Source organism: Sorghum bicolor, chromosome 5 (genome assembly GCF_000003195.3).
Source record: "Sorghum bicolor cultivar BTx623 chromosome 5, Sorghum_bicolor_NCBIv3, whole genome shotgun sequence".
Classification (NCBI taxonomy): Eukaryota; Viridiplantae; Streptophyta; class Magnoliopsida; order Poales; family Poaceae; genus Sorghum; species Sorghum bicolor.
In genome coordinates, this window is record NC_012874.2 from 24,242,896 (window position 1) to 24,255,188 (window position 12,293).

General features: G+C 43.5%; 2 protein-coding genes and 1 long non-coding RNA gene across 3 annotated transcripts; all 3 read left to right on the plus strand.

Annotated features, from left to right (window-relative positions):
• LOC110435808 lies at positions 4,180–4,685 on the plus strand. Its single transcript, XR_002453653.1, has 3 exons — positions 4,180–4,306; positions 4,393–4,539; positions 4,615–4,685. It is a non-coding gene; the product is annotated as an uncharacterized LOC110435808 (long non-coding RNA).
• Positions 4,691–7,188, plus strand: LOC110435907. Its single transcript, XM_021462010.1, has 6 exons — positions 4,691–5,291; positions 5,434–5,634; positions 5,714–5,866; positions 5,977–6,015; positions 6,108–6,278; positions 6,380–7,188. Exons 1-6 carry the CDS (start codon positions 5,252–5,254, stop codon positions 7,186–7,188), a joined length of 1,413 nt encoding a protein of 470 aa, XP_021317685.1. The 5' UTR covers positions 4,691–5,251.
• On the plus strand, positions 6,821–8,403 carry LOC110435807. The gene is made up of 3 exons (XM_021461857.1): positions 6,821–7,335; positions 7,444–7,730; positions 7,831–8,403. Exons 1-3 carry the CDS (start codon positions 7,236–7,238, stop codon positions 8,377–8,379), a joined length of 936 nt encoding a protein of 311 aa, XP_021317532.1. The 5' UTR covers positions 6,821–7,235; the 3' UTR covers positions 8,380–8,403.

A 12,293-nucleotide genomic window follows, 5' to 3' on the forward strand; every position in this document is an offset into this window, starting at 1 on the left:
GTTGAGGAGAACGACGAGGGCGCGACGCGCAACCTTGGTATACCTTGGATACCTCGAACGCCGGAACGGTCCTCGGGTACGGGCGGTGCCTGTCGAACCCGCGAATTGGTCCTAGATAGTGCAATACGGTGACCTGTAGCTCACTTGATCAGTGAGTGTGGTTTGTGTGGGGAATAAACTCGCCAGCTGGTTAGAAATCGATTCGAATCGCCATCGCTCCTGGATAGTGAGCACTTGACATGAGCTTCGTCCTCGTAGTAAGGACTATGGAACACTTGGGTTATATTGATAAATGGTTTTGAGAATGCTATGATGAGGTACTATCATATCACTATACTTGCTTGTAATAGTGCAGGTGCAAACCTAGATAATAGGTAATGATACTTTCAACTTGAGCAAATTAAAAGAAGAAAGATTTATGTAGATTATGATAATAGAATCCTGCGGTTATGCAAAATGGTTGTCAGCTACCCCACTATATAGCCTTCATGATCCTTGAAGAGTCTTTATTTTAAGTTTATGACGGGTAAGTCTAGCAGAGTACATTCGCGTACTCAGGGTTCTACTCCCATGTTGTTTTGCAGATGGTCAAATGTACTATGGTTATTGCGTCCTCTGTCTGTACCCAGCCATGGGTGATGACTAGACCAAGGGCGATGGTCACTCCGTCTTCTCTTTTGCTTTTGTGGGAATGACCGAACTATGGCACTGTATCAGACTCAGTGTGTGTGTGGTATTTTCGAACTATGAAGCTTCCGCTATTTGAAGAACTTGGTTTGTAATAATTTTAAGAACTCCGATGTATTTTAAGAATGTTGAAATCTAGATGTACTTGTGGATGGCGACCGCTGTACGATATGTGGTTTGAAATCCTTCGAGATTTCACGGACTACCGGGATTATATGGGCTTAAGCTCGATGGTTTGACTATGCAAATGGTCACTGTTAGGCTTAGTCTCTTATAATTTGGTCGGTTCTGTTACAACATCGACCAGGGCTCAGGCACCGGCTACCGTCGAATACGGAAACAGGCTCGTATGAATCGGGAGGCCTCGAGCGCAAGGACGCCGCCCGCCGCCTGACGCGGGCACGGGGACCAGGGCATTTAATGCGCCTGCCGCATTCTCACCTAACCCGTCAGTCACAGCGTGATAGGGAACAAGCATCCGTCCCGTCGTTCCTTTTGCAGCCTTCCCCGCCAAACGAGCTAGAACGTGGCAGGTCGCAGGGAATGGGTCGGAATGTCTAATCAAGACCCCCCTCGAGACGCCCAAGGTTAGCGCTCTGGCCGGCAAGGCACTATATGGCACTTGACCCTTGAATAGGCACGTTTGCTTCCTAGAGAAGGCTCGGGCGACGAATGACAGCACTACAACCACTCCGACGTAGCTGCTGCCACGACGTACAAGCGTGCAACAGATAAACTAGTCTAGAACGGCGCGCAGGAGCAGGATTCAGGGGCATGCACAATCATTATCAAGGTACCAAGACAAGATGGCTCGAGGCCACACCGGTACGGAGACCTCGAGTAGGTTAGCGCGCTGCACCCCTATCGACCCCTATTCTGTTGCCTATGCATGTAACCTAGGCCTCCCCTTGGAACTATAAAAGGGGAAGCCCAGGAGCGGATATGGAGGGGACACGTAGTAGAGCTTCCATACCCCATCTCATGCCTGTATTCACCCCTGTACAAGCACTTAGGTGCAAGATAATAGAAACTCTCCCCCACCGCTGGATGTAGGGCCTTCTCTTGCCCGAACCAGGATAAATCTTTGTGTCTTTTCTTGCATCAACATCTAGAAAGGGGAGCACGCACTAGTTTTACTCGTTCGTGTGACCCCCCGTGGGGAAAACACCGACAATTTTTTCCCAATTGTACCATCTTGCTATTAAGGCAGAACATGAAGTATAGGGACGCAAGCAATACCAGTCTTTTAGGTCTAACAATAGGATCAATTTTTAGCAGCGTTACGAGCTGGAGACACCCAAGAATTCTATTGCACCATAGCCATCTACACCTGCATTTTCTTCTGGGATATGTAAATTATCTAATGTGCAGCCCGTATAGCTGAAGAAAGGTGCCACTCCACGTACTTCCACTAGCTCCTCCTCGCCCAACATTGAAAATCATTTGCCATCGATGCAACGACATGGGACATGTCATGAAGGATTGCACAGTCATCGCACTTTCATTGATATCGAGGATGGATATGTAGGTGCTAGTGATGTTGAAGATGATTTAGCTCTTGCTGCTAACATTGCTATAGATTCCACCGAGGGTGAACAAGACACGGAGACCATTGCCATTGACTCTGTGGCTGCCTCCGTGGGCTATCCTAGCCTTCTTGTGTAGCGTGTGTTGAGTTCACGTGTGGGACATGAAGAAGAGAAGCAGATCTAGTGCCACAATTTGTTCCAGATGTATCTCACTGTGTAGGGTTGTCGTGTTCTCACCATCATTGATAGCAGGAGTTCCAACAAATTGGTGAGATCAGATTTGGTTGTGAAGCTTGGCTTTCCCACACAACAATTTGAAGGATCAAGAAGAACCAACAGGCAGAAGGACGTTCTATCCCTTGTTGGGGTGTTGTCTACAACAGTCAGATTGCTATCTCAACACCAACCATCCCTTACACTCTGGGAGGACTAGTATACCTTCACTGCCAGTGAGCAACACCAACAGACTACTTCAACATCCAGCTTGGGGGAGAGCACCCCCATTTATCCAGCTAAGTATCACTCACTTATATATTTATTAAGTGTGCTATGTTAATCTGAAACAAATAAAAAGATGCATAACTATATAAACCCAAATAAAGATTTCCCTATTTATTTATATCGATATCTATCTTTCTATTTGATATTAAGTTTGCTAAATAAAATTTAGGAGAGTATTGGAATAAATTGCCGGCTAAAATAAACCAATAAAATAATCTCTTATATGGAAACGATGAAGTTATATGAATAGGTAGACTATCCCAAGTGGTCAATTATAGTAGAGAAAACGTCCCCCGCTGAGTAGTCTAACCATTGTGTAACCATGTGTACCTAGGAAATTGTACACAAGAATTAGCCTCCATCAAAATCAATGGCTCACAAAAGAACTACGTCAGATCCAAGCGCTGAGAGACAAAGTTTGATGCAGGCTTCTCACACCCGCACCTCACCCTTGCCAGGAACGATCTGGAGATCACGCAAGGATAAAAAAACAAATCCACGCCTGCTGTTCGATAGATCTCCGCCTCCAACCCAAAATCAAAAAAAAAATCACGCAAACTGCCACACATCTCCGCCTCTAACGCACTGGCCGCCCAGGCAAAATTATAATTTGATCTTTGTCAAAGATCTCCGCCGGCAACCGATCTCCGCCGGCAACTACAAAACACTGCCAGCGGCCTGCCAATCGCCCACGCCGACAATCCCAGTCCATCGCCCGCTCGCGTGGCTGATGGCAGCTGCATCCAGGACCTGCTGGATGCCGACGCCTGCACCTAGGGCTTCCTTACAATAAGAAGAACAGGACCTGTACATCGTCGACTGCTACCTCGGCGTGATCAAGGTCGGCACCGAGGGCGACCAGACCACGCCGCTCCCCATCCCATCAGTACCTCTGCGATGCCATGCCATGCACCGCGCGCGGACGCCGTCGCCCGACACGGCCTCCTCCCCGTGCTCTCCTCTCCGGCTGCTAGCCATCGAGTAACCCGACGTAGCTGAGGTAAACCCAAATAAAGCTCTTACAACCTGATCGGCCGATCATGTTTATCTAAGGCACTTTATTTATCTGACCATATTCTGTTGTGTATGCAGTGTTTGCAAGCATTTGAGAAGATATCACGGATCCAACCTACCCAGTGCTTGCAGGCGGGCAGGCATGATCAACGTTGTGCTGGCATTCATTGACCTCTTCGATATATACAAGTATTCAAGTTAGAATTAATGTTAAAGAAATCACCTTTAAAACTGAGAATTTAATACAATTGCTAATTTGATGCCCACTTTCAGGATTATATGGTTTCAACCAAAAAAATTAATTAGATGGTCGTTAGCTTGATTACTTCACCTTGTTTACCTTCACTAATAATTGATAATTGATGTTCCGCAACATATATTATTATTTAATCGATTATGCTATATATAAAAAGATATATTATGAGGTGATGATATGTCGGATCTCTTCGGCATAGTATTATGATCAACTAACGTCTTCTTGCATAACAAATCAGCAGCCTCTACTTGATACACTGACTCCATGTCTACGCCGAGAAATATACGAGATGCACTAAGTGATATCACCAGTATCGCAGGTATGATTTCGCATTGTTTAGATATAATAACGCTTTGGGGTGTTTTATTAATTTGGTATACATGTCCAAACGGCACAAATATAAAGATGAGGCCCGGCGGACGAGGGAACGGATTCGTCGAGCTGAGATGTCTGACGAACAAAGGGAGGAGGTCAGGAGGAAACAACGTGAGTACCAACGTCAGTACCGAAAAAGGAAGAAGGCCATGTCCCAAAGCAGTAGCGCTGACCCGAGTATAATTTAAAAACTTTTAGTTAGCCTTTTATATAGTCAATCCAACTTTTATATGGCTGACCAAAAATGAACAGGTGCTAATCTCTCAGAGATGGACCAGAATTCGCCCTATTTATTGGGCAATGAAAATATCCGGCCAAGTGGTAAATATCATATACATAACTTCATGTTTATTTATTTTAAACAAAAATATTGATTTTAAACTCTATCTATATATCAAACAAAAATATTGATTTTAAACTCTACTATCTATATATGACTTGCCGCACAAACAAAACCCTGCAGATATTTCTAACACTACAGGTAATAATTTAAAAACTTTTTTATTAATATTAGTTAGCCTTTTATATAGTCAATCCAACTTTTATATGGCTGATCGAAAATGAACAGGTGCTAATCTCTCCGAGATGGACCAGAATTCAGGCAATGAAAATATCCGACCAAGTGGTAAATATCATATACATAACTTCATGTTTATTTATTTTAAACAAAAATATTGATTTTAAACTCTATCTATATATCAAACAAAAATATTGATTTTAAACTCTACTATCTATATATGACTTGCCGCACAAACAAAACCCTGCAGATATTTCTAACACTACAGGTAATAATTTAAAAACTTTTTTATTAATATTAGTTAGCCTTTTATATAGTCAATCCAACTTTTATATGGCTGATCGAAAATGAACAGGTGCTAATCTCTCCGAGATGGACCAGAATTCAGGCAATGAAAATATCCGACCAAGTGGTAAATATCATATACATAACTTCATGTTTATTTATTTTAAACAAAAATATTGATTTTAAACTCTATCTATATATCAAACAAAAATATTCATTTTAAACTCTACTATCTATATATGACTTGCCGCACAAACGAAACCCTGCAGATATTTCTAACACTGCAATGGACGGAAGGAATGCACAACAACGGAAACGAAGAGCTGAGATGACGGATGAGCAGAGAGAAGATAATAAAAGGAGACACCGTGAGTACCAGCGTCAATATCGAGCACGGAAAAAAGTTGAGTTGAAAAATAGTACCACCACAACTATTCTCAGCCAAATAGTGCCGACATCCTCGCCCGCAGGTGAACAAACTTCAAGCCCTTGTGTTTGCCGGCCCAACCCCTATATAACATGAACCTCAAATCATATTCACATGTGAAGGTGTGGATTTTGAAACTGGATTATCAGCAATAGTGGAAAATGATGAACCCGATGAACCCACAGATTGGCTACATAGAAATGATAATTATATTCCAGAACGTACAGGCCCACGTACGGTCCTTACTGGTCCATTGCCTACTTTTGGTCAAACAGGTGAGCACAAGAACCTTGTGCTACTTTTAAATAAAAAAATATTTTATAAGTAAAGTCATTTATTAGTATATTCTTCTGTACTTATTTATTTATTTTTTAAAAAATTGCAGAAGTCCTTAGTGGTCCATTGCCTACTTCAGTTCAATCAGGTGAGAACAAGAACCTCATGCTACTTTTAAAATAAGAAAAACTCATTTTTAAGTATGCTATGGTACTTACTTTTTTTATTATTTTTTTGCAGAAGTGAATATACTAGATCGGTGCCACAACCATGTAGATGTCCAAACCAATGAAGATGAATTTGACCGTGAACTATATGAACCGACGCATGATGGTTGGGATGGCGATGGACATGCCATGGACGGCGACCATGGTTTGCACAATGATAACTTATATGATGACGATGGACAAGGTACTACGATAACAACTATATATAAGAATATTATAACTCCAGCTTCAGTGGACCATACTTATCTCTACTAAATTAATATTATTACTAATATGTCTACACAGGTCATCATTACGAGTCATATCGCGTGCTTCCAAAGGGTCCTGCTGAAAACAGTGTGACGGATGATGATCCATATGAGTTTATCTACCAGAACCTGCCACAAAGACATAAATTGAGACAAGTGTCTGACTGCAGTTACTGTGGTGCGATCAGGTTTCAGTACGAGACACCCGGGTTTTGTTGTCGAAAAGGAAAAGTACAAATACATATTCCAGAGGTTCCTACAGAACTGAAAAGGTTATTCACAAGTCAAGTGCATGATGATGCAAAATATTTTAGGAAAAATATACGCTATATCAACTCACATTTTGCCTTCGCAAGCCTAGGGGTTACCCTTGATCGCAGATATAACAGTCCACGAGGGACCGGTATTTATATATTTCGAGTTCATGGCGGGTTGTACCATCGTCTGGACCACCTGGTGCCAGGTGGCGACAACGCTCGACATCTACAGCTTTACTTCTATGATACAGAAGATGAGGCCTTGTCACATAGAGCCAAGAGGTCTCCTGATCTTGATATTAATCTCATCCGGAATATCCTTGCAATTCTTCATGATAACCCATATGTTCATACTTTCAAGAGAAATGGTGCTTTTCCAAACTTGGATGATTACCGGATTGAACTCAATACAAACGTCACGCCTGATCAGAGAAGGTACAATGCCCCAACAACATCCCAAGTTGCTGCTATCTCTGGATGGAAGGGAACGATCCACAAAGGTGTTTTGATAGGAGCGTGGTTGTATATGGCAAGACTGATCATCGTCCGCAGTATATCCGAGCATACCATGGTTGTTATGACCCATTAGCTTATCCTATATATAACCCACGAGGTGAAACAGGATAGAACAAGTTCATGCCGTACAGTGGGGTTCCACTAGTTCCATCATCCGCAACTCCGGCTTCTACTAATAATGTTAATAACAGGGTTGATGGGACTACTGGTGGTTATCAAGGTACTATCTCCTACTAATAATATTTTTTACTGCTATAATACTGGTACTATTTAATTGCTGCTATGATACAATATAATAAAATGATCTAATATTTTATCTATCTTGCAGCTGATAATAATAATGAAAATCAAGTGGAAGAAGGTGACAATGACATTCAAGAAGGTGACATGCTAAGTGGAGTTGCAGATGTAGCACAGTCCACAAGATATGTAACTGCACGTGAATACTACTGCTTCAAGTTGCAAGTTAGACGAGGCATTTTTAACATTATATTATTTGGAGGACGTCTTTTCAAGCAATGGGCTGTAGATATGTATATAAAGATTGAGTCTATGAGGCTAGATTGGTACTCTAATCCTGATAACCAAAAGCTAATACGGGCAGAGCTATACCAGGTAACAACTCATATTATTTTGTTTATATTTATTATTTTATGAACTTTGCAACCATATTACTGCCTTGGGCTAAAACTATATGTGTTTAAATGTATTTTAGGGACTGGTTGATGTTATCTCTGCTGGAGAGACACAGGGTTCTAAAGTTGGCAAGAGAATTGTGTTGCCAAGATCATTCCCAGGATGTGATCGAGACATGCAACAAAGATTCCTTAATGCTATGGCTATTGTGCAGCGTTTTGGAAAGCCAGATTACTTCATCACCATGACATGCAATCCATACTGGGAAGAGATAACAAGCAATCTCGAACCGGGACAGGAACCACAAGATAGGCCAGAACTTGTTGCAAGAGTGTATAGGGCAAAGTTGCGAGATCTAAAAGATCTTCTGATCAAGAAGAAGTATTTTGGTGATGTTGCTGCATACGTCCATGTTACAGAGTTCCAAAAGAGGGGGCTGCCACATGAGCATTTCTTGTTAATCATGAAGTCAGGGAGTAAGTTGACAACCCCAGATGCATATGACCGTGTTATTTCAGCAGAGATACCAGACAAGGACAAATATCCAGAGTTGCATGATCTGGTAATCAGTCATATGCTCCATGGACCATATGGCGTGCTAAACAAAAATTGTGCATGCATGGTGTAACAGAACCGACCAAATTATAAGAGATTAAGCCTAATAGTGACTATTTGCATAGTCGAACCATCACGCTTAAGCCCATATAATCCCGGTAGTCCGTGAAATCTCGATGGATTTCAAACCACACATCGCATGTAGTCAAGATCGTAATAAGTTTAGCGGCCGCCATCCATAAGTACATCCAAATTACAACATTCATGAAACACATCGGAGTACTTAAGTTATTACAAACCAAGTTCTTCAAGTAGCGGAAGTTTCATAGTTCGAAATTACAACACACACGATAAATCTGATACAGTGCTATAGTTTGGTCATTCCCACAAAAGCAAAGGAAGAGACGGAGTGACCATCGCCCTTGGTCTAGTCATCACCCATAGCTGGGTACAGACAGAGGATGCAATAACCATAGTACATTTGACCATCTGCAAAACAACATGGGAATAGGACCCTGAGTACGAGAAGGTACTCAGCTAGACTTACCCGTCATAAACTTAAAATAGAGACTCATCAAGGATCATGAAGGCTATTTGGTGGGGTAGCTGACAACCATTTTGCAAAGACCGCAAGGTTTTATTACCCGAACCTACATAAATCTTTTCTTCTTTTAACCTGCTCAAGTTGAAAGTATCATTATCTATTATCTAGGTTTGCTCCTGTGCTATTACAAGCAAGTATGAGACTATGATAGTACCTCATCACAGCAATCATAAACCCGTTTCATTATAACCCAAGTGTTCCATAGTCCTTACTACGAGGACGAAGCTCATGTCAAGTGCTCACTATCCAGGAGCGATGGCGATTCGAATCGATTTCTAACCAGCTGGCGAGGTATTCCCCACACAAACCACACTCACTGATCAAGTGAGCTACAGATCACCGTATTACACTATCCAGGACCAATTCGCGGGTTCGGCAGGCACCGCCAGTACCCGAGGACCGTTCCGGCGACCGAGGTATCCATGGTATACCAAGGTTGCGCGCCGCGCCCTCGTCGTTCTCCTCAACCACCACCAATACAGCGCGTGGCGGCTCGATTCCCGGCCCGGATAGTGTTCAGGCTTCGCGGTCGGAACGACTTATCCTTCCAGCTAAGTGTGGGGCATGCGTTCAACATGACAAGAGGGCCGTCAACGATCGGTCCTTAATCGACACAGGCAGGGGCACTATGGGCAACCCACCATAAGACCCTGCCCGGTCTCCAATTACATTCCACACTTGGTTATTTCTTTCCCCAAGCAACCACTGCTTAATCAAGCAGGTATCCACCTATATCTCGCAGGTGACAGGACATCACCCGACTTCTACCGGACTAAGCAAGCTAAGCATAGACTCCGCGCCTATCTACATAGGACAAGGTAGATAAACGAGTAGGGATGACAAGGAGTACATATGCAGCAACGGTATCAGGCAACTCCTACCACTTAAATGCAGTAGTAGAACAAGTATAGTGCATCACATAAGTTAGCGAGAATAGGGAGACTTAGAATGCTCCGGGGCTTGCCTTTCTCAAACGTGCTGGGTCGGTGATTCGGACACTCCTGCAGTTCCTCTCCGGGTTCCTGTGCTTCCGGAGGTTCCTGCTCCTGAAGCTCCTCGGGTTCCTCGGTTCCCACCTCGTTCTCCTGCGAGCCTGTATGATGCATATATGCTCATGAGTGGAGTGCGAGATGCCCGAGTGGATGCTTATATGAGAGAGTACCAAAGGAGTCATGTTATGATGCATAGGTAATGCACTTGGTCATGCTTATTACAAGGTAGTCAACATCATCCAAGAATAAACAATTGAATCAAACATCTATTACATTCTCTTCTATAATTATTTTTCAAATGCAACCAGCAACCTCCATGATGCTTCAAAGATACACCAAACCCAACTTATTCCATTCAACCTATATATACAACCATTCATAGTTTTCTTTATTCATTTCTAAGCCCATTAAAAATCACATGCAATTCTGTTCATCAATAAATTCCACAAAATTTACAGGAGACTACCAGCTAAGCATAAAGTCTACTGTAAATTTTTCATGATTTTTGGATACTTATTTTGAGCCACAAAAATCACAAGATTAATTGATAAGGCAAGTAAAATCACTCTACTGGGATACAAGTGTTAAACCACAGATTTCATATTTTTACAATTTGCATAATATCATAAGAAACACCCACAAATTTTTCCAGATTTATTGCATGACCCATTTAATTACTAAAAATCATAAAGTACTGCCATGCAAGCATTTAAATTACCATAAATTCATTTATACACTAAATAACATGTACCCACTTTTTCCCAGTGAGCAAACACACATGCAAAGCCAACAAATCAAGTTTCACATTTTTCTGAGCCATATTTCATTTACTATGCATTTTCCAAGTTTAACAAAATCATGGATAAAATATATTCACACAGAAAAGTTGCTCCAACATGACATGCAATTACATCAAACTGGAGATCTGGAAATATAGAGCACACCAAAATTTATTTCATTCAATTTGGAGCTGTAGAACTCAAGATATAGATTTTACAACTTTAAATCAATTTCTGGAAAATACTTTTTCAAGAAAACCGACGAAAAACGCTACGCACACCCAGATCTACACCCACCGGGGTACCCCTGCGACTGACAGTGGGTCCCCGACCCCACCAGTCAGCGAGACAGAGAGGGAGCTCACCTCCGACGAGCGGATCTCGCCGGCGGTGAGGTCTCCGGCCACGGGGTGAGCACCAACGTGCTCCCCGCAGCAAGACGCACCCAACGGTACCCTTGGATCGACCAGAGGGCGGCCGGAACACCTCCGGCGAGCATGCATGGCGGCACGGCAGCGCTGCTCGCCGTGGCCAGGCTGCTCCGGCGCGGTAGAGCGTGCGCAAACGCCTCTCCGAGCTTCCTCACCTTCCTACCGACCTAGCGCAACAGAGAACGAGCGAAAAGACGCAGGGAAACGCTAGATCCGTCGCGGCGGAGTACTCCGGCGAGCTTGGGGTAACTCCGGCGAGCGACTCACGGCGCTCGACGGACTCTCACCTCGGTTGAACGTTCGCACGAGCTTACCCTAGCGACGGCGAGTGCCCTGGTGCTCTCGGCGTCGAGCTTGAGGCTCTGGTGTGGCCGGCGACGAGCGGCGGAGCTCTCTCCAGCAATGGCGCGCGGAGGAGCGGCTGCTGCTGCGCGGTGCGAGCGGAGGAGGAAGGAGAAGGAGGGCGCGGGGGACAGAACGGGCGAAATGGTCTGGGAGCCTGCGCCGGCGTCCCGACCAGGGGGGGTTGGAGGCCGGCCGCGGCGCGTCCAACGCCGGCGTACGGCCGCCACGTGGCCGGCGCCGGGTGGAGCGAGGCGCGTCCGCGCGCGGGAGGGAGAGGGAGAGGGGAGGCAGGCCGGGTCGCTTGCTGGGCCGAAAGGGAAGCGGGGTTGGCCCAGCAGCGCCTGCCCCTTTCTCTTTTTTTTTTGAATTTCTTTTCTCCAAATTCTTTCTAAATTCATTTGGACCAATTTAAAATCATTTTCACCTCTTGCTCCCAAAAACAAAGTTGTTCCAAATTTAAAACTCTGCAACTTTGCTTTGACAAGCAAGACCAAATTCCAAACAAAATTTGAATTACAAGTTAAAACTCAGCTCTAGGTTTTAAATAAATTCATTTTGGAAAAGTTTGTATAAATTCCATTTCTCAAATTTCCATAGCTCCAAAAATTGCACAAAAATGTTCTTAATTCTTCTTACACATAAAGCAACCTAATTTGAATATTTCACAATTTTAGAAACAAGCATCACATTTTTAACATAATTAAAGCACAGGAAATGAAGCACATAAAATCATAATTTGAAAAGAGTGTCATGCTCATGATGCTTATGCTTGATGGAAATGCTTATGCATGACTTTGATGAGACTAAGTGCATGCTTAACACCTAGGGTGTTACAG

Coding starts and splice junctions, on each gene's coding strand:
- LOC110435907 (XM_021462010.1), top strand. CDS start 5,252: ATGGACCAGAATTCAGGCAATGAAAATATCCGACCAAGTG. Junction 5,292..5,433: donor TGAAAATATCCGACCAAGTG/GTAAATATCATA, acceptor GAAACCCTGCAG/ATATTTCTAACACTGCAATG. Junction 5,867..5,976: donor GCCTACTTTTGGTCAAACAG/GTGAGCACAAGA, acceptor AAAAAATTGCAG/AAGTCCTTAGTGGTCCATTG.
- LOC110435807 (XM_021461857.1), top strand. CDS start 7,236: ATGCCGTACAGTGGGGTTCCACTAGTTCCATCATCCGCAACTCCGGCT. Junction 7,336..7,443: donor GACTACTGGTGGTTATCAAG/GTACTATCTCCT, acceptor TCTATCTTGCAG/CTGATAATAATAATGAAAAT. Junction 7,731..7,830: donor TACGGGCAGAGCTATACCAG/GTAACAACTCAT, acceptor AATGTATTTTAG/GGACTGGTTGATGTTATCTC.